The sequence below is a fragment of the Symphalangus syndactylus genome, chromosome 14 (assembly GCF_028878055.3).
Source record: "Symphalangus syndactylus isolate Jambi chromosome 14, NHGRI_mSymSyn1-v2.1_pri, whole genome shotgun sequence".
Taxonomy (NCBI): Eukaryota; Metazoa; Chordata; class Mammalia; order Primates; family Hylobatidae; genus Symphalangus; species Symphalangus syndactylus.
The window spans coordinates 16,166,491-16,193,440 of NC_072436.2; the positions used below are offsets into that span (position 1 = coordinate 16,166,491).

Below are 26,950 nucleotides of genomic sequence, written 5' to 3' on the forward strand. Positions count from 1 at the left end.
TTGCCCAGGCTGGAGTGCAATGGCGTGATCTCGGCTCACTGCAACCTCCCCCTCCTGGGTTCAAGCAATTCTCCTGCCTTAGCCTCACGAGTAGCTGGGATTACAGGCACCCACCACCACACCCAGCTAATTTTTGTATTTTTAGTAGAGACAGGGTTCCCCATGTTGGCCAGGCTGGTCTCGAACTCCTGACCTCAGGTGATCCACCCGCCTCAGCCTCCCGATGTGCTGGGATTACAGGTGTGAGCCACCGTGCCCAACCTTCATTGACCCCCTGACAGCACTCAGTACCCCACCAAAATCAGTCCATTAGGGTGCCCCATACATGTCCAAGCCCAATAGACCAATTTAACTGCACTTCATTTCTTAGCACACAATTTGCATGTTATTTAAATAGGGAAATTAAACACAAAGCCAGGGGTCTAGGAAGGGGGCTCAGTGCTGAGCAAGCCACTCGCGTCCCAGCTGCACACTGAGCTCTTTGGTACCTTCCTGGGCCTGTTTCCCAGCCTGTAAGCCACGGGTGGTGACGATGGCTGCTGCACCCAAGCCCACTGACGTGAGGACTGGGCTGCGCCTGGCATGGGCAGGTGTCGAGACTCAGCTCTTACTTTTCCTACTGATCTGCGTACTGTGATGCCCACCATGGGCAGGTGCCCAGGGCTGTGACCAAGTCACACAGCAGATGCAGGTGGAGGTGAACTGGCACCCGGTGCCCACCTTTGATGGGAGTGCCCACCCTGCCATGGGGCACAGGGCATCCACATGGCCCACCTGCTCGCTGGTCTTGAACTCCTGGGCCCAAGGGATCCTTTTGCCTTGGCCTCCCAAAGTGCTGGGATTACAGGTGTGATCCTGTACCAAGGAAAAACCGAAAACCTTCACGACCCAAGGGTGCCCCCAGTTACCTTAAGCTCCCGGGACAAGGCTGTGTTGCTCATGTTGTCAGCCTGCAGACGGAATTCGTGCTCCCTCTTCCGCATTTTCAATTCAAACTCCAGCAGCAGTTCCTGGAACAAACAGGTTTCATGATGAAAGAACAGTGGGAACCCAGCAAAGACCCCCACGTATGTCCTGGGAGGTGGAATCCAGAGGTGAGAAGGACACAGTGTTTAACAGAGAAGGACCACATGCACTGTCGAGGAGAGAAGCTGGGGTCAGTGACACTGGTAACAGCCCTCTGGGAGGCCGAGGAGGGAGGACCGCTTGAGCCCAGGAATTCAAGACCAACCTGGGCAACACAGTGAGGCCCAGTGTCGCTACAGAAAAAAAAAGAAAAGAAAAATCCTTGTCTCCATTGAGTCAGTTCTACCTCTGACAATAACAAACACCAAGATCTTCCAAAACAAGAGACAAGAAATCAGAGCAAAGGAAACCATGAAACTGACAAGCATGTAAGACCCCAGCTTAATAACTAAAAGGCTGAGGTGCTGGCAGTAGAACAGAGCTTCCCAACAGCCAGTGCCAGCATCCCAGAGCCCACACAAGATCAGACTACCTAGAACCACACTAGATGTGTGCCGCCCAAATTTCCTCTAGTAACCAAAGCTGCTGCATTAAAACATTACGTTTCCTTCTTTCCAGAGACAAGGATACTATCTGAACATGATAAAAAATCCATGTTCCTGCCGGGCGCGGTGGCTCACGCTTGTAATCCCAGCACTTTGGGAGGCCGAGGCGGGCGGATCACGAGGTCAGGAGATCGAGACCACGGTGAAACCCCGTCTCTACTAAAAATACAAAAAAATTAGCCGGGCATGGTGGCGGGCGCCTGTAGTCCCAGCTACTCGAGAGGGTGAGGCAGGAGAATGGCGTGAACCCGGGAGGCGGAGCTTGCAGTGAGCCGAGATCGCACCACTGCACTCCAGCCTGGGCGACAGAGCAAGACTCCGTCTCAAAAAAAAAAAAAAAAATCCATGTTCCCAACGTCTGAGACAGCTCTCCCTGAATGAGCCCTGCTGAGTCTGAGAAATTCGGCGTGGACAGCCTGGGAAGTCAGCCATAGTCATGGCCCAGCCAGAAACTCTGACAAGAATGGCCGCACCCTGCCAACTACAACCAGCCTCGAATCGCCACTGTCCCCAAATGCTGCCAAGAGCCCCCCACCTGCTGGGCAGGACCACCCACAGCTGGATCCTCCTCAAACTCCTCCTTTGGAAGTGACTTTGGAGCCACTTAAGGAAGCCTCATTACTTAGAAAAGTCACCATTGGTCTCTTTTTGACCACAGATTTTAGACACTGGCTTCATGCCTAAAGAACTCTGGCTGTTCTCAAACTCACCCATAATCGACAAAGCTCTTTGGTCTCTGAGAATTCCAAGAGAAAGTCCTCTGCAGGCCATTTCAGAAGCAGCCTCAGGGACCTGTGAACAACGGGAGTGAGCTCAGCACTTCCGGGGACAACTGGACAGTCCACATGAGGGCCCATCATGATGTGAGCGTGGCCTCCTTCTCTGCTGACCTGACTGTGGCAAATTCGTGACACACTGGCCTATCCTACTATGACCAAGCTCCCAACATCCGACAGGACCAGAGAGGTGACCCTGTCACACCTGCACAAAGCCCTTCATCACTGCTGCACCTGCACAGACCCAGCCCCTCATGACACCTCCATAGACACAGCTTCTAGTAACACTTACACCTATCTGCATAGACAGAGCCACTTATTACACCTGCACCTGCATAAATACAGCCCCTCATCACACCTGCACCTTCATAGAAGCCCCTCAGGAAACCTGCAGAGATGCAGCCCCTCGTGACTCCTGCACCTGCAGAGATGCAGCCCCTCGTGACCCCTGCACCTGCAGAGATGCAGCCTCATGACTCCTGCAGACATGCATCTCTTCGTGACTCCTGCACCTGCAGAGATGCAGCCCCTCGTGACTCCTGCACCTGCAGAGATGCATCCCCTCGTGACTCCTGCAGAGATGCAGCCCCTCGTGACACCTGCACCTGCACAGCCCCTCATCACACGTAAACCTGCAGAGACGCAGCCCCTTGTCACATATGCACACAGTGGCAGCATCTCTGACTGTGGTCTCTGGATATAAATCTATAGGATATCTTTCAACAAAACCCCAGCACGGCTGAGTCTCTTGGAGGTGTAGGCTGAGTTTCAAGAACCCCGAGGAGAAATTTGGTGACTGCCACTTTTCAGTTGAAGCATCTGTTTTTAAACTTACCATAATTGAATTCCAAATTCTTTTCTATAGTAAATAATTCATGTTTTTAAAATTATACTTTTCTAAAAACAAATTTTAAAGTTTCATCATTTCTGAGGTGTGCTGGTTAATTCCATGTGTCAAACGACTGAGCTACAGGCTGCCCGGATAGCTGGTAAAAAATTATTTCTGGGAGTGTCTGCGAGGGTGTTTCCAGAAGAGACTAGCCCTCCTGCCGTGGATGGGCGTCATTCAATCCACTGAGGGCCTGAATAGAACGAAATGCAAGGAGGGATGAACTCGCTCTCTCTGCTTGAGCTGAAACATTCGCCTTCTCCTGCCCTTGGACATTGGGCTTCTGCATCTCAGGCCTTCAGAACTGGACCAGGACTCACATCAGTGGTTCCCTGGTGCTCAGGCCTTTGCCCCTAGGCTGAATTACACCACCAGCTTCCCAGGTTTTCCAGCTTGCAGATGACAAACTGTGGGACTTCATGGCCTCCTTAACTGCATGAGTGAATTCCTACAATTTATCTCCTATATATTTACACATCTCCTATTGCCTGTTTCCCTGGAGAACCCTGACTAATCCATGAGGAAAGGAAACAAGCACACACTGTGGAGGTGGCTGCATGTAGACATCCCAGCCTGTTTCCCTGCAGACCACCCCAGAGTGGCATCTGCCCCAATGACCCCGTTTTACTCCCAAGGAGAATGCAGGCAATGAACCACATGGTTGTCTTTTCCTCAGCCCTATATGATTTCAGTTTCACAGTGGGCAGGCAGGGAAAGCACCCAGGAAGGGGCCGACCCAGAGGCTCTACCTGTCTCTGCAGAGCAAGCTCACCGTCGAGCTCCTCAAGTTTTCTCTCCAGCGTCCATTTTAGATTTTCATATTGTTCCCGGTGGTGGTCGATCTCACCATTCTTGTCACTATGGTAATAAAACAGCATTAAGAAAAGCCATACCAAATACTCAGCAAAGGCAATATATTTTCAAGGTGTACTTGACATGTGAAAATTGGTGCTTTGCTTTTATGAAGGGGTGGCTTCAGCAGGACCCACAGGGTAGTAGAACTTCCAGCCCCACCTGGACCAGCATGCTACACCATCTATAAAAGAGGAAATTAAACACGGCCCAGAGTCTCACAACATAAAACCCAAAATGTCCAGGATACAATTAAAAAAAAACACCTGACAACCAACAACCAGAAAGATCTGACCAGGCGCAGTGGCTCACACCTGTAATCCCAGCACCTTGGGAGGCTGAGGTGGGCGGATCACGAGGTCAGGAGATCGAGAGCATCCTGGCTCACACGGTGAAACCCTGTCTCTACTAAAAAAAATACAAAAAAAATTAGCCAGGCATGCTGGCGGGCGCCTGTAGTCCCAGCTACTCGGGAGGCTGAGGCAGGAGAATGGCGTGAACCCAGGGGACGGAGCTTGCAGCCAGCCGAGATCGCACCACTGCACTCCAGCATGGGTGACAGAGCGAGACTCTGTCTCAAAAAAAAAACGGTGTGAGACTGAAAAAGTACCTGAACATGGCTGAAAACATCCCAGGCTTGGAGAGAAGAATGAGCAAAAGACTTGAAGAGACACCTCACAACATAACGTAAAGCACTTTCCAAAGGATGCTCTAAACACTCTGGCAAACAGCTATGAGAAAGTCAGCACCCGCACGGAGGGCAAGTGGGCCTCAGCTGTCCAAGCACTGCATGCACCTGCATGGACTCGGCGCCCGGACGAGGTGCAGCCTGAGCGCCAGCCTTCATGCTGGGGACGGGAGCTTCTAGACACCCTCCCTCCACTCAGGGAGAAGCTGACCTCCAGCTCAACTCTCTAGCTCTTTCCCTGGACCCTGGGAAGGTGGCAGATGGGAGTCTACCACATCACCAAGCAGCGCTGCTTGGGTCAAATGACTGCTGACTGGCACTTTTTATCCACGCTGGGAGATGCGATAGAGGAACCATAAATACTGTGGGCTTCCCGGAAGACAGTGACTCTCAGGGTACATCTGTTCCAGGGACCGCAGACGCGATCCCTGTGGGCTGCTACAGGAGATACTGGCTGCAGAATACTGGTTGGGGCTTCTGAGCCAGAGTGGCACCGCACCCACCGATGTGGGTCTCCTCTCCTTGCACCTGACCTGCTGCAGAAGGTCTCTCTGCTGGACAGGAGCACCTGGTGTGGTCCTGTTGGCCCGTCCACACCCATCTAAGACCCTTCTGAGCAAACCGGCCCAACACACACAATAGAGGGTAGCTGGTCAGTTAAAAGGGCGCGGCAGAACCCAGTGCACTGACACAAAGGACAGACACCACAAATCAATCAGGAAGTGCTGGACGCACATTTCGGAGCAGTGTGCGTGGGTGGCTCTATTTGGGGCCTGGAGACGACACAACAGATTGTCCGCGGTGGCTTTCACTTCGCCATTCCACCACAGCGTCTTCTCTGAGAAATGACTTTCTATGATAAGAATAGTTTACTCCTGTGGCTTTAAAAAGCTGCTTATGGGCCGGGCGCAGTGGCTCACGCTTGTAATCCCAGCACTTTGGGAGGCCGAGGCGGGCTGATCACGAGGTCAGGAGATCGAGACCACGGTGAAACCCCATCTCTACCAAAAAATACAAAAAATTAGCCGGGCGTGGTGGCGGGCGCCTGTAGTCCCAGCTACTCGGAGAGGCTGAGGCAGGAGAATGGCGTGAACCTGGGAGGTGGAGCTTGCAGTGAGCCGAGATTGCACCACCGCACTCCAGCCTGGGCAACAGAGCAAGACTCCGTCTCAAAAAAAAAAAAAAAAAAAGCCGCTTATGGCCAGGCTTGGTGGCTCACGTCTATGATCCCAGCACTTTAGGAGGCCAAGGCCAGTGGATCACCTGAGGTCAGGAGTTCAAGATAAGCCTGGGTAACATGGCAAAACCCCGTCTCTACTAAAAATACAAAAGAAAAAAAAAATTAGCCAGGCATAGTGGTGGGCACCTATAGTCCCAGCTACGTGGGAGGCTGAGGCGGGAGAATCACTTGAACCCAGGAGACGGAGGTTGCAGCGAGCCGAGATCACGCCACTGCAGTCCAGCCTGGGCAACAGAGCAAAACTCCGTCTCAAAAAAAAAAAAAAAAGAAAAAAAATGCTGCTTACGTTAGAAGAATACATAAAACATAAAAAAAAGTACCCAGGATCCTGTTAAGTGTAAACGGAGCATGCAGCCAGCTCTCCTGACGTCTCTGTACACACGCATCACACAGGAACGGCCTCTAGCCGTTAATGTGCGATGATGAACCTGCGGTGCTTCTGAAGTGGGGGATGGAAGATCTTGTCAGAGAAGCCTGTCCTCCTTCCTTCCTTCCTGTCTCCTCAAACTCTCCACAACATGGCTGGGTGAGTGGAGCTGAGGGGATACCAGGCATGTGGGTGAGTTCCAGGGGCCCCACCACAGGCCCCACAACAAAGACTTTAGGTTTTTATGTCGACTTGCCTTAAGTCAGCTCATTTAGTTTTGAAATTACTACAGACTTCATATTAAAATCATTATAAATTCAAATATGTATTAATATAGATTTATAATTAATGAAATAAATTCCAAATATTTAAACCAATCTCCATTAATTTCAGAGTTATATCAGAACCCAGAAAAAGACAGTCAGGGCATTCCTGGATCCATCCACATTCACTCAACAAACACATGTTCAGAGGCCACGAGGCACTCGGCCACTCAGACAGACCAGCTCCCGTGGCCTGGAATCAGCAGCGGGAGGAGGGACAGTGAGAGTGGGCAGTGCTCGGGCAGCACAGCGGAGCAGGTGGTGTGTGGGGGCCTCCGCCAGGCGCTGCGCGGGACGGCGCGTCGGTCGGTGGCTCACCTGTGGACGCGCTCCAGCTCCAGGCGATGCTCCTGGCACGCCAGCTGCTGCTGCTGCTGCAGCTCCTCCACCTTCCTGGCCTCTCTGGCTAGCGCCTGCCTCAGCTTAGCCGCCTCTATCTTGAGCTCGCTCACCTCTGCCCGCCTGGCCTCCTCCCACTCCCTGGCCTGGGCGAAGGCGGCGTCATAGCGCTCCAGCTCGAGGTCCCGCTCCTCCAGCACCTGAAGGTTGTAGATGAAGTCCTCCTGCAGGCACCGCAGTTTCCCCTGCGCCTCCTCCAGCTGTCTCCGTGTGTCCTGCAGAGCCGCCTCCTGCAGCTGGGTGCGGTGGGCCTGCAGCGCCCTCCACTCCTCCTCCTTGCGAAGCAGCAGCTCATTCAGGGCCGGCTCTGAGCCCAGTGGCAGCATGGTAGCTGCTGCAGTAAAGAGAAATCAGGTTCGGGGTGCACCGTGAGGGGCCCTAATTTTCCTACCATAGTACCCACCTCACATTCCCTATCAACAGTTACCACGGCCGGGCACAGTGGCTCACACCTGTAATCCCAGCCCTTTGGGAGGCCGAGGCAGGTGGATCACCTGAGGTAAGGAGTTCAAGACCAGGCTGGCCAACATGGCAAAAACCTGTCTCTACTAAAAATACAAAAATTAGGCCTGGGGCGGTGGCTCACACCTGTAACCCCAGCACTTTGGGAGGCCGAGGTGGATGGATCACTTGAGGTCAGGAGATCGAGACCAGCCTGGCTAACATGGTGAAACCCCGTCTCTACTAAAAATACAAAAAATTAGCCTGGTGTGGTGGCACATGCCTGTAGTCCCAGCTACTCGGGAGGCTGAGGCAGGAGAATCGCTTGAACCCAGGAACTCCTTGAACCCAGGAGGCACTCCAGCCTGGGTGACAGAGCAAGATGCTCTCTCTCAAAAAAAAAAAAAAAAAAAAAAAAAAAAAAAAAAAAAAAAAGGCCAGGCGCGGTGGCTCACTCTTGTAATCCCAGCCCTTTGGGAGGCCGAAGAGGGTGGGTCACCTGAGGTCACCAGTTTGAGACCGGCCTGGCCAACATGGTGAAACCCCTTCTCTACTAAAAATATAAAAATTAGCCACGCATGGTGGCACATGCCTGTGATCTCAGCTACTCCGGAGGCTGAGGCAGGAGGATCACTTGAACCCAAGAAGTGGAGGTTGCAGTGAGCAGAGATCGCACCATTGCACTCCAGCCTGGGTGACACTAAGACTCTTTTCTCCAAAAATTAAAAAATTAAATAAAAAAAAAGAAATCCAGAGGAAGTAAAGGAAGGAAAGATGGGAAACATGGTTTGTCCAGCTATAAGAGCTAGGTTCTATAAAATAGCTTCAACGTAGCACTTTGTCCATTTCACGACTGAGAAAACTAAGTCTATTAGGTGGCTACGTGAGGACTGACACCAGGTCAGTCCCTCAGAACCAACACCCCTTCCCACCCAACGCCCTGCTCCTGGAAGATTCACCACCTGATATGGTTTGGATATTTATCCCTGCCCAAACCTTGTGTGGAATTGTAATCCCCAACGCGGGAGCTGGGGCCTGGTGGGAGGTGTTTGGATCATGTGGGCGGACCCCTCGTGGCTTAGTGCCGTCTTCGTGACAGTGAGTTCTGCGGAGATTTGGTCATTTCAAAGTGTGTGGTGACAATGAGTTCTGGTGAGACGTGGCATCTCTCCGCCACTCACACTCCCCTCTTGCTTCGTGCCTGCTCCCCCTTCACCTTGCGCCATGAGTAAAAGTTTCCTGAGGCCTCCCCAGAAGCTGGTGCCAACGTTATGCTTCCTGTACAGCCGGGAGAACCGTGAGCCAATTAATCTCTTTTCTTTATAAATTACCCAGCATCAGGTATTTCTTTCTAGCAATGTAAGAATGGTCTAATATACCATCCAAGAGTATATTGCTTTGTTCTTTTATTTGTTCATCATGGACTGATATTTTGGTAAAACCATAAAAATAAAGTGCTACAAAAAATAAAATTTAAAAACAAAAATCACAAAAACCAACAAGCTGGGCACAGTAGCTCTCGCCTGTAATCCCAACATTTTCGGAGGCTGAGGTGGGTGGGTCATTCAAACTCAGGAGTTCCACGCTGCAGTGAGTGGTCTATTAAAAAATAAAGTTTCTTCTGGCTGGTCCTAGCTGCCCCCAACCCTTTAGGGGTCCAAGTTTGAGCTCAATTTGGACACAGAAATCCCCCACAACTCTTCTCTGGTGTCCACACAGGGGCACTGCATGGCCTTAAAGGGCCACACCCAGTTGGGGGACAAACACAAACTTCCAGCCTGGTGGGACATGGCCCGGGCGCTGCTGCCAGAGCAGCAAGAAGCCCCAGCCTGTCTCAGGGCGCCTCTGCATCTCCAGGCGCCTCTGCATCTCGGGGCGCCTCTGTATCTCGTGGCGCTTCTGCATCTCTGGGCGCCTCTGCATCTCCGGGCACCTCTGCATCTTGGGGCACCTCTGCATCTCAGGGCACAGCAATGGTTGTACAAAGTCCCAACTCCCAGAGGGAGCAGGTACAAGGGCACAGCCAGGCTGAGCACCGGCCGTGACGAAGCACAAGGAAGAGGTGAGTAAGGGGCTGCAAGACCCATGGGCCCCTCCAGAAAGGGCTGGTCAGCAGAGCACACCCACTGGGGGCATGAGGGCTCCCTGGGGGTCCTGTGACGGCGCTTCTCTGACAAGGCACTGGAGCAAAGACGGTCTTCTCCACCCCACACGCTTCCCGCGACAAAACCCCCCCCGCCCAGACCTGCCCAGCACCCTAGGCCCATCACACCACCTGGACCACCTCGGCCTGACTTCTCCAAGCTGCTGCATGCCCACCCATTGCCGGAGCTAATGGGGTCACTACCGACCATCTCAGCGCTCTCCCACACTCCTGTTCCTCATCTCCCTCAGCTCCTACAGCGGCCCCAACGTCCACCCCATGTAATGATCCTTGACCTCTCGCTGTCTCCCACCTTGTGCCCACACCTCGGCCACCACAGTGTCTTACCACAAGAGACCTCAACTGGCCTCTGCTGTGCACTCCCACTTTTTTGGCTGCCAAAGGAATCTTTTCAAAAATGCTTAACCAGGGCCGGGCGCGGTGGCTCACGCCTGTAATCCCAGCACTTTGGGAGGCCAAGGTGGGTGGATCACGAGGTCAGGAGATCAAGACCATCCTGGCTAACACGGTGAAACCCCATCTCTACTAAAAATACAAAAAATTAGCCGGGCGTGGTGGCGACACCTGTAGTCCCAGCTACTTGGGAGGCTGAGGCAAGAGAGTGGCGTGAACTCGGGAGGCGAAGCTTGCAGTCAGCCAAGATAGCGCCATTGCAGTCCAGCCTGGGCAACAGAGAGAAACTCCATCTCAAAAAAAAAAAAAATGCTTAACCAGGCTTCCCATTCCACTGAGGACATCTGGACCCCAGGCTCTTGCCTGCCACTGCCACGTGCCCTCAGAGCCTGGGATGTGTGGCAGGTGCCCCTCTGCCTGCAAGGTTCCTCCTAACCACAGGGCAGGCTCCTCCTGCCACTGGGACCTCAACCTGAACATCACTGCAGGGAAGCTTTCCTAACTTCCATCTCACATTGGCACAACGCCATCACCCCAGTGTTGGGTGTAGTGAGTCCCACTGTCTGGCACAGTCTTGGCGACTGAAACATTTTGCACATAGAGGCCATGCACACACCTGTGCACACACAGGGAAAGAATTGGAATATCAGCAAATACACATTAAATGACGGAACATCACTGTGATCTCTGATGACTCAGAACCTTTCACACAGTGCCTGTGAGTCATGACAACGGTTCTCTGCAGAGCCCGGGGTCTGCGAGGTCTACGGGCCTCTTCTCTGAGGGACTGCCTATGGCCCCCGTCCTGTACCAGGTGCCCTGCCACTGGGCTTGCCTCTTTAACTCATCGATAACAGCCACCCATGGGGGTTGCTCTTCTGAGAATCTGATCATGAAATCTTATCTGGCCTCAAATCTGCCTGCGACTCCTGACCATTTTCAAAATAAAGTCCAATTTCCTTGGCACAGCGTATGAAGACAGACCGAGGACGCGGCCCAGCCTGCGTGGCTCCAGCTGCTCCCTGCAGGCCCAGAGCAGCCTTTATCTGCCAGTTCCTGCGCACATGCTACTCCAGGCCCCCATGCCCCCATTTCCCCATTGAGTGAGGTTCCTTCCCACCAGGTCTCATGACTCAGTGGGTCACCCTCTGTTTTCAAAAGCTTCAGGCAGCCAGGACAGGCAGATGGCATGTACCACCCCCTCTATGTGAGATGGGTGCTCCCAGGCCTCTGTGCTCTGCACAGAAGAGCAGCCTGAAAAATCCACACAGCAAGTGACTCAGTGCAGCACCCGGTGAGAGCCCAGTGTCTCCAGCGCTTTATCCATCACACTCAGGACCCACGAGAAGCCCCATGCACCAAGGGCCTGTAAGTCAGCCGGGCTCGGCTCGCCTTTCCTTCTGACCTCATCATAGAATGGCTTGCTCTGCTTCTGTACAAATCCCATCTCGGGATGATCCCCAAAGCCCCAAGGTTGAGATTAATTAGCTTTCAAAAGCACGGATTCAGCATCTGGACGCAATCTGCCTGTTGGCCAGCAGGCGTCCCCAGCAAGCACCTGGTTTCAAGAAGGACCACATGAAGCTTCCGGGTTGGGGAGCGGCAAGAGAAGCCTCCGGGGAGGGGAGGGACCCACTGCCAAGCAGGCCTTGCCCTGCGTTCACCCTCTTTTAGGAGAACCAGTGGGGCCGGGAGGCCGGCTCCCAGCAGGGTCTGGAACAGCACGGGTGGGCATCCCATCACTTTGATTTTCTCATTTAAAAAGTACTGAGCTGATCTAACGGTGATGTTGTAGGTTTACCTGTTGTGGTATAATGACACATCATGGTTTTCTTGCACAGTTCCTGGCTCATAACTCTCACACGTCACAGTCTTTTGTTGCAATGTTGGGCGTGTCAGGCCTCAGGAAACAGAATCCTTCCAGGTCTCCACTCTCACCTGACTTTCCACTGTAGGTCATAAGACCCTCCCCAGAGCTCCCAACCTCTACCCTGGGGGAAGGAATGCTGACTTTAGGAAGCCTCCCTAAAAACCCAAGAGGGCAGGGTGTGGAGAGGTTCCTGGGGAGTGGTGGGTGGGGTGTGGGGGGGGTCCTCCAGGAAGCCCCTTCCCCCATATCTCCCCTTACGCATCTCCTCATCTGAATCCTCTGTAATACCCTTTGTAATAAACTGTTACATGTAAGTGTTTCCCTGGGTTCTGTGAGTCACCCCAGCAAATCAATCGAACCCAAAGAGGGTGTTGTGGGAACCCCAACTTGAAGCCAGTGGTCAGTCAGAAGTTCCGGAGGCCAGGACTCGTGACTGGTGTCAGAAGCGGGGCAGTCTTTGAACCACCATTGCAAAATTATAACTGAGACAGTGAAAGAGATCTGACCTAACCAATTCCATCTTGCTTCTAACCTCCAAGATCTCCTTGTTCATTCCTGGGTGTAGGCCGAACTAAGTTTGGGAGGAACTTAGTTTATAGTTTGAAACAAAGACAGTAACAGCCCTTTCCCGAAACAAACCCCCTTTTTGCCTGGGGACTAGACTGCCTTTGTAGGACTAACAAATTAGCCAAAAGATTAGAAATTATGGTTTAGGGCCAGGTGCAGTGACTGGCCCCTGTTGTCCCAGCACTTTGGGAGGTTGAGGCTGGATCACTTGAGCCCAGGAGTTCGAGACCAGCCTGGGCAACACGGCAAAACGCTGCCTCTGCCAAAAATACAAAAATTAACTGGGACGTGATGGTGCACGCTTGTAGTCTTAGCTACCAGGGAGGCTGAGGTGGGAGGATCGCTTGAGCCTATGAGGTTGAGGCTGCAGTGAGCCGTGATTGCATCACTGCACTCCAGCCTAGGTGACAGAGTGAGACCTTGTCTCAAAAATAAAAATAAAAATAAAAAAAGAAATTATGGTTTAGGAGTCATGCAGCTACAGGCTACAAGATTCTGACCTCCCCCAAATTGTTCCTGGGGTAACATCACTATTGTAAAACCTAAGATCAATCAGTGCTTGAGATATTTTGCAGACCCTGTACTCCATGGATCAGCTGGCACCCCCCAGATTGATAAACTGGCTCATCCGATCTTGTGGCCCCCACCCAGGAACTGACTCGGTGCAAGAGGACACCTTCGACTCCCTACACTTTCATCTCCAACTCACTGGCCCCCTACACACCAAGTTATCCTTAAAAACTCTGATCCCCGAATGCTCGGGGAGACTGATTTGAGTCATAATAAAACTCCGTTCTCCCGCACAGCTGGCTCTGCGTGACTCACTCTTTCTCTATCCTAATTCCCGTCTTGGTGAATCGGCTCTGCCTGGGCAGCAGGCGGGGTGGACTTGTTGGGTGGTTATGTCTTGGGGACTGAGCCCTCACCCTGTGGTGTGACCTCTCTCCAGGCAGGCAGGACACCCGCCGAGTCTGCGGCAGAACTGACTGCTCACGTGCTGGTGAAAAACTCCCTCTCCCGCCACATTTGATCACAGAAGTATTCCTCTGTGCTGATGATTCTTGTGGTATGACAGTAAAGGAAAAGCAGTTTGAGTTTTCCAGAGATATCTGTGAATAAAATACACATAAAATAAAATCTACTAAAAATACACAGAGATGGGGTTTCTCCATGTTGGTCAGGCTGGTCTGGAACTCCCAAACTCAGGTGATCCACCTGCCTCAGCCTCCCAAAGGGCCAGGCGCAGGTGTGAGCCACTGCGCCCGGCCCAAATATATATATTTTTATGACCTCCATGTATAAATATATTTAATACCCTTAACTTATTATTATTATTTTAGACAGTCTTGCTTTCTTGCCCAGGCTGGAATGCAGTGGCGCAATCTTGGCTCACTGCAACCTCCGCTTCCTGGGTTCAAGCAATTTTCCTGCCTCAGCCTCCCAAGTAGCTGGGATTACAGGCGCCCGCCACCATGCCCGGCTAATTTTTGTACTTTTAGTAAAGATGGGGTTTCACCATCTTGGCCAGGCTGGTCTTAAAACTCCTGACCTCGTGATTCACCTGCCTCAGCCTCCCAAAGTGCTGGGATTACAGGCGTGAGCCACCGTGCCCAGACTAATACCCTTAACTTATAAGACACTTCCTGGGACTGGAAGGCAGGTCCGGGGTGGTTCACTCACTTTGTACTCAGGACAGAGGACTCAAACTCAGCATCTTGAGTAGCTGGGACTACAGGCAGGCACCACCATGCCCAGTTAATTTTTTTTTTTTTAATTTCTCATAGAGATGGGGTTCCACTATGTTGTCCAGGCTGGTCTTGAACTCCTGGCCTCAAATGATCCTCTCACCTTTAAATGTACAGAATTTAGCTCTTAGGGCCTCTGTTGGATTCCAGAGAGCGCTGCTCAGCCCTCTGGGAGGCCAAATTCAGTAATCCACTCTTTTGTTTGGAAACAGAGTCTGACTCTGTCGCCCAGGATGGAGTGCAGTGGCACAATCACAGCTCACTGCAGCCTCGAATGCCCATCTAAAAGCTACAACTCAAGCGATCTTCCCACGTACTTATAGGTGTGAACCACTGCACCTGGCTTCTCATCTACTCTTTAAATAGGTCCAGGGGACAAAAACTATGTACCTGTGACGCTATGTTTTTTTTCACTTCCTCCACTGACTGCCGAAGAGTAGCCACAACCATTTTTAAAACCGAAATAAGAGAGATTGGCAGTAGGTCTTAATTCTGTCACTGGCACTTGCTGGAGAAGAGGGCTACCATCACCACGAAGGAACATGAAGGACTGTTTTCTTTGAATGTGCACTTGCCAAAAAAAAGTGAGTAAGTGAGAAATAGAAGTTGAAGTCGAAGTCTCGTAGTTGAGTTTAGACTTTGCGGACTTTTAGAACCATGTACATGTTTCATGTGCCAAAAACAAAGCACAACAAAAAAACAAAAAAACTTAAAATCAGTAAGGACTCAAAATGAAGTAGAAACAGGTGAACCTAACTTGATTACAAGTGGGTAACTTGTAATAAACTCACAGGTTTTTTTGTGTTTGTTGTTTGTTGAGATGGGATCTCACTCTGTCACCCAAGCTGGAGTGCAGTGGCACGATGATAGCTCACTGCAGCCTCAAACTCCTGAGCTCAGATGGTCCTCCTACCTCAGCCTCCAGAGCAGCTGGGACTACAGGCACACGCCACCATGCCTGGCTAATTTATTTTATAATTTTTTATAGAGATGGATGTCTCATTTTGTTGGCCAGGCTGGTTTCCAACTCCTCACCTCAAGCGATTTTCCCCCCTCAGCTTCCCAAAGTGGTGGGATTACAGGCGTGAGCCACTGTACCCAGCCGCAGTTTTTAATACATACAGAGACACAGATACACTGAAATAGATTTATATGTGTAAAGTGTATAGAAACACACGTTTCCTAGCTCTATCCATTAAGAAAGCCAAGAAGAAATGGCATCCCGGTAGCAATATGTCTATCTGGTACTGGGATCTTGGTTTCTACACACTACCTTCTAAACCAAAAGGAACCAAGGCTCCTTGGAGAAATGACTGATTCTGGGATATGTCAAGGCAAGCATAAGATGAGCCTGAATTCTGTGGTGCCAGAAAGAAAGAAAATGCTCCAGAAGGTTGGGACGTGCTATAAGGACAGAGAGGCCAACTTGAAGCGGCTCCTAACACCTCAATCTGGATAATGTAAGCAACAAAGTACGTGATAGCAATGGGTTAGAATCCATGGAATAAAAAGATGCACTAACACCGAGACCGCGCCCCTGCACTCCAGCCTGGGCGACAGAGTGAGACTTGTACTAACACCGAGATCGCACCACTGCACGCCAGCCTGGGCAACAGAGTGAGACTCCATCTCAAAAAAAAAAAAAAAAAAAAAAATATATATATATATATATATATATATACACACACACACACACACACAAATGAAAATCAATAACTGAATAGAAATGATGAGAAGAGATGGTTCTTTCTTTCTTTCTTATAGGAAAATCCCAACTAATAAATGTAGGAGTAATGGAAACAGAAAAATCATTTAACAAATAGCACATTAACAGTTATTTTGGGGAAACACTCATGGGTGCTAAAATTAGTGACAGAAGTATGGTTAGAAACAAGATCTTGCTGGGCATTGTGACTCAGACCTGTAATCCCAGCACTTTGGGAGGCCAAGGCGGGAGGATCACTTGGGGTCAGCAGTTCGAGACCAGCCTGAGCAACATGGTGAAACCCTGTCTCTACTAAAAATATGAAAAAAAAAAAAAAAAAAATTAGCCGGTCATGGTGGCAGGCGCTGGTAATCCCAGCTGCTCAGGAAGCTGAGGCAGGAGAATCGCTTGAACCTGGGGGGCAGAGGTTGCAGTGAGCCGAGATCAAGCCACTGCATTCCAGCTTGGGAGAGAGAGAGAGAGACTCAGTCTCAAAAAAATAAAATTAATTTAAAAAAAAAAAAAAGGCCAGGCGCGGTGGCTCACATCTGTAATCCTAGCACTTTGGGAGGCCAAGGTGGTGGATCACCTGAGGTCAGAAGTTTGAGACCAGCCTGGCCAACATGACGAAACCTCGTCTCTACTAAAAATACGCAGATTAGCCGGGGGTGGTGGTGGGCGGCTGTAATCCCAGCTACTTGGGAGGCTGAGGCAGGAGAATCACTTCAACAAAGGAGGCGGAGGTTGCAGTGGGCCGAGATTGCGCCACTGCACTCCAGCCTGGGCGACAGAGCGAGACTCCGTCTCAAAAAAAAAAAAAAAAAAAAAAAAAAAAAAAAAAAAAAAGAAAAAGAAAAAGAAAGAAAGAAAGAAACAAGATCTTTTACATAGTGGCAAAATATTTCCCCACAAAATATTTATTATTTACAGAGGGAAGGACCCTAACTTTATGGACATACTTGGCAGACACCACCTCAGCCCCCGGGACCTGACTAGCACCAACAGCCAGGGGCATCCTGTGGCTCGTAAGACGCTGGGAAGGAAACAATTTCCCTGTTGAGGTTTTCTTGTCAAAAATGAGTAATATGAAATCAATTACGAGAAAACATCAGATAAACCTGAACTGGGGGGCATTTTATAAAATAGTGGACTCATCATTGGATCCTGGACCACGGTGAAGTCTCCATGAGGTAGCTGCTAAGCGAGAATAAATACTGGAGACCAGATCATGGGATGATACTAACATGAACGCCAGCGTCTGCATGTTGCTGAATGAACTGTGGTTCTGTAAGAGGTCAGCATTCTAGGGCCTCTGGGCAAAAGGCACACGGGAAATCTTTGTGCTCCTTCTGTATCCTTTTTCTAAGTTACAGATAATTTTTTTTTTTTGAGACGGAGTTTCACTCTTGTCTCCCAGACTGGAGTGCAATGGCGCGATCTCGGCTCACCTCAACCTCCGCCTCTCGGTGTGATACCCTACCTTGTTTTAACCTGACTGACTCTTAGCTGAGAGGGCTGGACAGACTCCATTTTGGTTTCTTCGCTTGCAGCCCCTTGTCCGCCTCCCTTAAGGACATAACTGGGGCAAGCTGACTCCAAGCACATCCAGGAATGAATGCGCTTACTGAAAAGACACTGATACGAAACTGGAACAAGCTGTACCAGCAGCTCCTGGGAACGTGCTCGGTTGATGGTACCCAAAGCCCCTGCGTTTATCACTTTGTGATAATTTAAACCCCTGCACCTGGAACTGTTTATTTTCCTGTAACTGTTTCTGTAATCATTTATCTTTTAACTTTTTGCCTATTTTGCTTCTGTAAAAAAATTGCTTCAGCTAGACTACCCCTCCTCTATTTGGACCAAGGTATAAAAAGAAATCTAGCCCCTTCTTCGGGGCCGAGGGAATTTCCAGCTGTAGCAGTCTCTCCGTCGCTGGCAATAAAGGACTCCTGAGTTAGTCTCAGAGTGTGGCGTTCTCTCTATAACTTGCTCGGTTACAACATCGGGTTCAAGCGATTCTCCTGTTTCAGTCTCCCGAGTAGCTGGGATTACAGGCGCGCAACACTACGCCCAATAATTTTTGTATTTTTAGTAGAGACGAGGTTTCACTATGTTGGCCAGGCTGGTCTTGAACTCCTGGCCTCAAGCAATCTGCCCGCCTCTGCCTCCCAAAGTGCTGGGATTACAGGCGCAAGCCACTGCGCCCGGCCTTTTTTTCCTCTTTTTTTTTTTTTTTTTTTTAAACTCAGACACAGTAAGGCTGCCTGGGCGCGGAGCCGTCCTTGCCGGCGTTGAAACCCGGGGAATTCTCCCGGGGCTGCGGGGCCCTGGTCGGCAGCGCCCACCGCCCCAGGTCACCCAGGGGCGACCGAGGGAACGCTCCCGCCCCACGCGGCCGCCCCGCCCGGCCGCAGCCTCCGCGAGGGGATCCCCGGTCCGGGCCTGGCCGAGCTCTGAGGGTCGACCTCGCGCTCCAGGTCCCCACCAAAGCGCTGCGTCCGACAGGACGGCAACTCCCGGGGTTTTCGACAGGAAGAGTGGTCGGAGCAGCGCCCCCCACCCCTCCCACGCCGCCCGCCGGCACCTCACCCGAACTCCCGCCTGCAGCGCTGCCCGGTCCCGCCGCGTTGCCACAGCGACCCGGTCAGTCGAGCGCGTCCGGCTGCGCTCGGTGCAGCGCTCGGGTCCCGCCGACAGGAAACGGTGTCCCTGGCGCTAGGTTCCGGCCCCTCCCGCCCCGCCGGGTTCCGCGCTGCGCTCAGGCCCGAGGGGCGCCCCGGCCGACCCGACCGCCGCCGCAGATCGAGGGAGGGAGCCCGGCCTCCTCACCGGTCAGCGGGGCGACTCCGGACGGGTCTCCGGGCTATGGGGACGGGGGGTTCCGCCGCGCGAGGCGCCCCCACCTTCGCCGCCCCCGGCCCGGCCGAGGGTCCCCAGGCGCCCGCTCCCTGAGGCCGCCCGGCTCGCGGTCCCGAAGGGTTGACTTGAGCTTTTTCCCTGAGATGAGGGGAGCACGGGGGCGGGGGAGGCCGAGGCTGCCTGTGGGGGTCTGTTCGGGCCGGGGGCGCCAGGAAGTCCTGCCTGAGGGTCGGCTGCGGCCACTGGGGCACGAGTTCCCGGCGCTGCCCACGGGCTCAGAGACCGGTGGGGCCCCCGGGCCGTGCGCGCGGCCGCCTAGACCCTGATTAGGGAACTGGGGGAAGGAGGGGGGTCGGGACCGACCGAGGCCCGGAGTCGCCCCCACCATCCTGTGGGAACAACATCCTCAGGCACAGCCATTCTCAACCATTCACATTCTCAAAAAAAGGCACCTGTTCTTATCTATCTGCGGATGGATGCACAGAGCCCGGCCCCGGGACAGAGCAGCCTGATTCACCCGAACCCTCAGCCCGCAATTCTGCGTGGGAGTGGAGGGGGTGTCTGGTGTCTGGGAATTCCCCTGGTGGGGCAATAAGCCAGGGGTCTGGTGTCATCCTCCACCCACACTGTTAACACTGGATCACTCCTCTCCGTGCCGTGCCTGCAGCCCAGGCACCCTGCAGCCCGTCCTCCCCGACCTATGCGTCCCGGTGCAGCCGTCTCCCTCACCCACTGCCCTCAGTCCCGTCTCACCCACCAAACCGTCTTCTGCCTCGGGTCCTTTGCGCCAGTTGCTTCTGCCTAGACCTGGTTCCCTGGATGCCGCCTCCCCACCCCATGTGTGTTTCCGGCCCCCTGGACCCACCACCCACCCTGTGTGTCCGGCCCCCTGGACCCACCACCCACCCTGTGTGTCTAGCCCCCTGGACCCACCCCCCACTCTGTGTCTAGTCCCCTGGACTCCCCTCCCCACCCCCCGTGTCTAGCTCCCTGGATCCCCCACCTGGCCCATGTGTCCAACTCCCAGAACCCCCCCACCGTGTGTCCAGCTCCCTGGTTTCCCCCACCACCCCGTGTGTTTGGCTCCCTGTCCTGCCACCTTCTCAGTGCCTGTGCACCCCCAGCCTCATCAGACTTGTCACTCTATTAGAACAGGATGTAGGGCCTGGACTGTTGGCTCCCTGCTACCCCCACCCACAGGGCAGTGCTGGGGTCGACCCAACCTCAGCTGCACATTTGACCCCTGGATCAGCTCTAGGACTAGATGTACCCAAAAGGCTGCCCACATCCCTGCCTCAGCTCCTGCCTCTGCCCACCCAGAGAGCTGCCTTGCCCCCATGTCCACGATGCAGCCACCAGGCCTGGGTAAGCGTGGGTGTCCCAGACGGGCTGGGACACCCAGAAGAGGAGCCAGGACTTGCTGGGTCTGTATCCCGGCTCTGCGTGCCTCAGTGTCCCTGCCTGTAAAGTGGGATCTATAGGAACCCACATGTGGGCCGGGCGCAGTGCTCACACCTGTAAACCCAGCACCTTGGGAGGCCAAAGGGAGGATCCTTTGAGCTCGGGAGACAGGGTCTCGCTCTGTTGCCCAGGCTGTAGTGCAGTGGCGTGATCTCAGCTCACTGCAGCTTCTGCCTCCCAGGTTCAAGCGATTCTCCTGCCTCAGCTTTCTGAGTAACTGGGATTACAGGCACTTGCCACCATGCCCGGCTAATTTTTGTATTTTTAGTAGAGATGGGGTTTTGCCCATGTTGGCCAGGCTGCTCTCGAACTCCTGACCTCAGGTGACCCGCCCTCCTCGGCCTCCCAAAGTGCTGGGATTACAGGTGTGAGCCATCATGCCTGGCCAAAAAAATTTTTTTTTTAATTAACTGGGTGTGATGGCACGTGCCTGTGGTCCCAGCTACCTGAGGCCAAGGTGGGAAGATCACTTGAACACAGCAGTTCGAGGCTGCAGTGAACTATGATCACACCACTGCACTCCAGCCTGGGTGACAGAGCAAGACCCTGTCTCCAAAAAAAACCCCCTAAACCCATGTGTTATGGATAGGGCCTCTAAGAAGGTAATTAAGGTTACGTGAGTCCTAAGAGTGGGACCCTGAACTGTTGTCCTTAAAAGAAGATAAAGAGACACCAGCAGTGAGCACACAGAGGAGAGGCCACATGAGGACGCAGGGAGAGGGCACCGTCTGCAAGCCATGGAGAGGCCTCAGGAGGAGCCCACCCTGCCGGCAGCCTGATCTCTGACATCCAGACTCTAGAAGTGAGACAATAAATGTCGTTGAAGCCGTCCAGGCTGTGGCGTTGAGTTATGTGGCCCTAGCAGGTCGTTCGTCACGTCATGGGTATCTGGACCTGGAATCATGTGCTGGCCCAAGTCAGCAGCATGGCACCCATGGTCACCCCTTCAGCTGAGCCATGCCCGGGTGCCCCGGGGACAGAGCAGGGTTGCCACGGGCACTGCCTGGTTCCTGAAGCTGTGGTCCAGGCCAGTCTGGTCCCACCCGGGGCCCTCACAGCCTGTGCTCTGATTTGAGGGCCGTTCAGTTGGGTTGAGCTCCACGGTCCCAGAGTGCCTGCCATCAGCTAAGGCCTGAGGCTACACCTCACTGAATCCCCCCAGCAGCAGGTGCCCGCGTACCCCTAGATTCCCCCAAACCAAAGTGAAGGTGCTGCCCCTGGCCACACCCTTGGCCTCTGGGGATGCTTTGCCCTGCCCTGCAGCACTTCCTTTGGGGCAGAAAGATGTTTTGGAGCCCTGGACCCCCCAGCCTGAAGAAGACGGCCCAGCCGGGCGCGGTGGCTCATGCTTGTAATCCCAGCACTTTGGGAGGCCGAGGCGGGCGGATCATGAGGTCAGGAGATCGAGACCACAGTGAAACCCCGTCTCTACTAAAAATACAAAAAATTAGCCGGGCGTGGTGGCGGGCGCCTGTAGTCCCAGCTACTCGGAGAGGCTGAGGCAGGAGAATGGCGTGAACCCGGGAGGCGGAGCTTGCAGTGAGCCGAGATTGCGCCATTGCACTCCAGCCTGGGCGATAGAGCGAGACTCCGTCTCAAAAAAAAAAAAAAAAAGAAGACGGCCCCCCAGCACTGCAGCACCCCTCCCCCTCCTTCCCTGCCCCCCCACACTGCAGCACCCCTCCCCCTCCTTCCCTGCCCCTAGGCACTGCAGCACCACTCCCCCTCCTTCCCTGCCCCCCACATTGCAGCACCCCTCCCCTACAGCACCCCTCCCCCCTTCCATGCCCCCCAGCACTGCAGCACCCCTCCCCCCTTCCCTGCCTCCCAGCACTGCAGCACCCCTCCCCGTCCTTACCTGCCCCCAGGCACTGCAGCACCCCTCCCCCCTCCTTCCCTGCCCCCTGGCACTGCAGCACCCCTCCCCCTCCTTCCCTGCCCCCTGGCACTGCAGCACCCCTCCCCCTCCTTCCCTGCCCAGCTCCCCAGCTGGGCTCTACCTGGGCACCCTCAGTGCGGGTGGCCAGGAGTTGGCTGAAGAAGACCACATTCACCTCACTCCTGGCCTCCAGCACCCAGCAGGACTCACAGGTGGAAGGCAGACAGGGTGTGTGCCAGGGCCTGGGGCCACCAAAACAAGGAACCCCAAACTGGTCCTTTCTTCTTTCCCAGTTCAGGAGAGCTGAGGATGTCGGCCGGGCCGTGGCCCCTCCAGAAGGCCTATGGGAGAATCCTTCCCACCTTGGCCTCAGGTAGTGGGACCACAGGCACCTAAGCCTTCCAGCCTCGGTGTCCTTGGCTGCAGCTACATAGCCCCCTCCCGCCCCCACATCCACCATCACGTGGCTTCTCCTGTGTCTTTGTCTGCGTGTGCTGCCCTTCTTAGGACGCCATCACGTTGGAGCGAGACCATCCAGCCAATTACATCCGCAATGACCCTATTCCCAAGCTGCATTCTAATGGACCAGCAGCCACGACTGGATCCTATCTCTCTGGGGACCACCATTCAGCCCTGGACCTGTGTGGGCCCAACAGCCCCCAGTGCTGGCTCCCCCAGGCCACCCTGCAACCACCCTCATAATAGATGCCACGACAGTGGAGGCCGAGGGCCCTTCCTGGTGCCCCAGTGAGTGACACGGCCAGGACCTGACCCTCCCCTGCCTCTGTGGCAGAGCAAGGTGGGTGGGGAACTGGCTCTCCTGCTCCCAGCGGCGTTCCTGGCACCTATGCCCCGCCCAGCCCACAGCAGATGTCAACACACATCTGGGTGTCAGGCAGCCCCATGTCACTGAGTGGGGTAAACAAGGGAGGGTGAGAGGAAGGTCAGAAGGCCATGGCTGAGGGTGTAGGTGTGGGCTGAGGCTCTTGCTTCCCAAAACACAGACTGACCTTGGTGGCAGACTTCACCATGGGAGCCCCCAAAAGCTGCTTGCCTGAGGCCTCCAGGCCCCTTGCGGGGCCCTAAAAGTACAGGGATCTAGGACAAGAGGTGCGGGGGCCCCCGCCTGGGCACCAGCCTACATGGGCCAGAGCAAGCCACTTCCCCTCAGGTTTGGGGAATGCCCACGTCAGACTCGCAGAGGCAACTTCTCCATCTGTCTGGCTCCCAGACCCTGTGGCAGGAGAGGAGCCAAGAAATGAAAGGACCCGGTAGATGTGGGCAGGCCCTGCTCTGATCTGGACCTGGCCAGTGCCTGTGGCACGCCCTGCTCTGTCCCTGGGGCACCCGGGTGTGTGGCTCAGCTGAAAGGGTGACCATGGGCACCATATGCCTGGCTCCCAGGTCCTGAGGCCAGAGAGGAGCCAAGAAATGAAAGGGCCTGGTGGGTGTGGGTGGGCCTCAGTGTCTGGCTGCTCCAGGAGGAGGAGGGTGGGCACTGACTCCTGGCGGACGCTTGGGGGCAGGGAGGCTCCTCTGGACAGGAAGACCCTCCAGGAACAGACCAGCAAGACTGGCACCGTCCAGATGGGATCAGGAGCCGGACAGCGGTGTCAGACATGCCCCACAGCGGCCGTGACCACAGCCACTTCCCAGAGGTCAAGACCTGGAGGCAGGGCTGGTGCTGCCAGGGATCCTGGTGTGGACACGGGCAGGACCAGGGGATGCTCCCTCGAGGCTGGCGTGGAACAGGCCGTGCTGCCCAGTGGGTGGGCACCCAAGGGGGTTCCAAGCCGGGCTGCCCTCCCAAGGCCAGCTTCGTCCAGAAGGAGAGGAGCCGAGGTGCCCGGGCATCCACCTTCCTCGGCTGCCCTGTCCACCGTGGGGACAGCAGCCTGTGAGCAGGAGGTGCTTTGAGGGAGCCAGGGGGGACCCTGGGGGACGCACGGCATTTCCACACTGTAACCATGTCACGTAGAGACCACAAAGTCCTCCTGTCTTGGGGTAAAAGTGAGGAAGCTGAGGCTGGGGAAGCTAAGGGGCTCATGTAGCCTCTGGAAGGGACAGGGCCGGACCCCGGCCACCGACAGTGTGGAAACGGCGGTTCCTTTGCCAGTATTGCGGCAAGGGGCAAGGGACGGGCGCTGTCAGAAGCCCCATGCCCCTCCCCAACCCCCCAGGAAGTTCCACTGAGTTCTCAGTGCTGAGTCACTGGCTGCGGGGCCCGCGGTCCTGGCCGGACAGGAAAGTTGGGCAAGGCCTTGCCCTCCCCCTCAGGCAAGAGGCACAGATCCTGGCACACAGCCTGGCCCCACTCCCCAGGCCCCCGGCCCCATAGCCCTCCAGCCACAGCCTGGCTGCTGTCCTCATGTCTTTGGCTCTGGCCTGGTGAAGGCCAAGGGCACTTCAGAACCTCCCTGTGCCTCCATGTGCCAGGCTGGGGCTGGGCATGAGGCCACAGCAGGGGCTGGCAGGTGGCGACCTCTGCCCCTTGACCTGGGATGCTCCAGGTTGAGACGTAGGGTAGCTGCAGTCCCAGCAATGACAAGCTCTGGGTAACCCTGGTGAGTGGACGGCCAAGGGGAGCCCAGCCTCGGTCACTGGCGGGTGGACAGCCTTGACAAGCCCAGGAGGTCACTGGAGGAGGAGAAATGCAGGAAGAAGGCAGCTCTCGACAGCGCAGGGGTGCACAGAGCCCTGAAGGAGCCATGTGTAAGGTGCCGAGGGTGTGTGCAGGTGGAGCTTGGTCAGGGAGGCTGCACCAGGACCACCAAAGCAGGTGATACCTGAATGACGTTCCAGGCCAAGGAAGAGAGGACAGAGGCCCGGCCAGGGCTAGAGCATAAACCAGGCTGGTGCTGACCACGGCAGAAGGGCAGAAGGTACCCTCCGGCTGTGTGTGAAGAATGGGCAGCAGGGATGAGGGCCTGGGGCCAGGCTGGTGGCACCGGCTGTTCCTGAAGCCTGTCACTCACCTGCATCTGTTCCATCCAGGCGCTGCAGTGGGCAGGACACCAAGATGCCAATGGCTCACTGAGCCGCCGAGGGCACCACTAGGGCTTGGGGACCACGGGACTTGCCACTGGACATGGGGGTTGAGGATAAGGGAGAGAGAGGCTGAGGCAGCCCTGCATGAGCCCAGCAGGACTGAGGGTCTCGGAGGGTCTGGGCTCTAGGACATGTCCGGGTTACCGTGAGAGGAAGCTCCTTAGGACTGTGAGAGTGGACGGGGCCACCCCAGGCAGGTGTGGGCAGGGAGGAGAGGAGCAGGGATGGGGCCCATACATTGGGCTCAGGAGACGCAGGGAAGCCCCCAAGCTGCAGAAGAGGAGGACACCCAGGACCAGGCAGGGCCTGGAGGCCGGGGCAGCGATGGAGACTTGCTGGGCCTGCAGGTCCTTGGGGGTTGGCCTGGAGGCCTAGGGAGGGGTTGTGGGGCAGCAGCACACTTTGCTGGTGCCACCTGGGAAGGTGCCCACCCATCTCCAAAGGGCGGGGGAGGAGCTAGTCTGTGCAGTGAGGGTGACACTGTCCCAGTCACCCTCCCCTAGAGAGCAGGGAAGGTCCCGTCACCCCCAGGCACTTGTAGGCCGTGGGGGCTCCCTAGGAGCCGGTGGCCGCCAGTAGGGTCTCACAGGCCAGAGACCTTGCTCCCTTGCTCCCTGGGCCTGCTCTGTCTCTGGAGGCCCCAGCTGGCAGGGGGACCGATGGGGCCCTCCCTCACCAGCCTCCCAGATGCTGGTGGCCACCCCTGAGCAGGGGGTTCTGGGGCCCCTGCCTGGGCTGCTCCCCCACTGCTTGGCCCTGCCTCTCAATCTTGGACTTGGGGAGGAGCAGCCAGGACAAAGGGTGCAAAGAGGGGGCTGGGGGGCTGCACTGAAAGGCGGGGGGGCTGCACTGAGAAGGTGGGCTACAGGTGAGCACGGGCTGTGCTGTTCCCACCCAGCCTTGAGTCCCATCCTTGACTCCTCTCCTTCCACATTCCAGTCCTGCCTCCATGGCAGACCCAGGGCTGACGTGGCCTCCAAGGAGGGCAGAGGAAACCCTGACCCCCCAGCCCCCAGCTCAAGAGGAGGCAGGGGTGGGACACAGGGCAGGAGGAGTGCAGAAAGGGGAAAAACCGCACTCCAGGATGCTGGACGCTGAGGGCCGGGGGTGCTGCCTTTCACAGCAGGTTGGAGGGAACTCTCAGGGCCACACTTTGTCCAGCCTCCAAAAGGCTGAGCTGAGAGGAAAGGGCAGTGTCCCCACCCATCCAGCCACCTGCCACCCCGATCCTGGGACAGAGTTGTCTCTGTTGGCCCAGCCTGGCTTGGATGCCCTAGGCTGGGCTCCATGGCCACCAAGGCTCGGACACCCCAAAACCTTCTTGCCAAGGAAGGCTATTCCTCCCCCAGTGCCCAGGAGAACTGCCTCCTGCTCCATGCCTACCACTGAGGCCTCCAGCTGATGACCTCCTGGCCTGCTGAGGCCTGAATGTTGGGGCCAAGGGGCTGGGGTAGGGCTCCACTCCACCCCAGGAGTGGGAAGGGGAGACCCAGGGCAACCTCTGGCTTCACAGACAGCCCCTGCCTGGCACACCCACTCCAGCTTAAACACGGAAGCAGGCTGATCACACTGATTTTTGTCCTTAGGAAAGTAATAGATTCCGGCCAGGCACGGTGGCTCATGCCTGTAATCCCAGCACTTTGGGAGGCCAAGGCAGGAGAATCACCTGAGCTCAGGAGTTCAAGACCAGCCTGGCGAATACAGTGAGATCCT

At 55.0% G+C, this 26,950-nt stretch overlaps 1 protein-coding gene and 1 long non-coding RNA gene across 5 annotated transcripts in view; one reads left to right on the forward strand and one right to left on the reverse strand.

Moving 5' to 3' along the window:
• Window positions 1–18,674, reverse strand: part of CCDC57 (coiled-coil domain containing 57) — a 115,022-nt gene extending 96,348 nt beyond the window's left edge. The window contains exons 1-5 of one of the 4 annotated variants that reach the window (XM_063617404.1): window positions 18,580–18,674; window positions 11,905–13,649; window positions 7,025–7,439; window positions 3,986–4,094; window positions 909–1,010 (exon numbers count right to left, since the gene is read on the reverse strand). In XM_063617404.1, coding sequence (XP_063473474.1) covers window positions 909–1,010; window positions 3,986–4,094; window positions 7,025–7,439; window positions 11,905–11,956 — 678 coding nt within the window. In that variant the 5' untranslated portion in view covers window positions 11,957–13,649; window positions 18,580–18,674. Of the gene's footprint in view, window positions 1–908; window positions 1,011–3,985; window positions 4,095–7,024; window positions 7,440–11,904; window positions 13,650–14,675; window positions 15,943–18,579 lie in introns of those variants that run through there. The other 3 variants (XM_063617403.1, XM_055243710.2, XM_063617405.1) reach the window with 3 other exon arrangements.
• On the forward strand, window positions 14,760–17,953 carry LOC134732423 (uncharacterized). The gene is made up of 2 exons (XR_010115564.1): window positions 14,760–14,869; window positions 16,921–17,953. It is a non-coding gene; the product is annotated as an uncharacterized lncRNA (long non-coding RNA).
• Window positions 18,675–26,950: the final 8,276 nt, after the last annotated feature.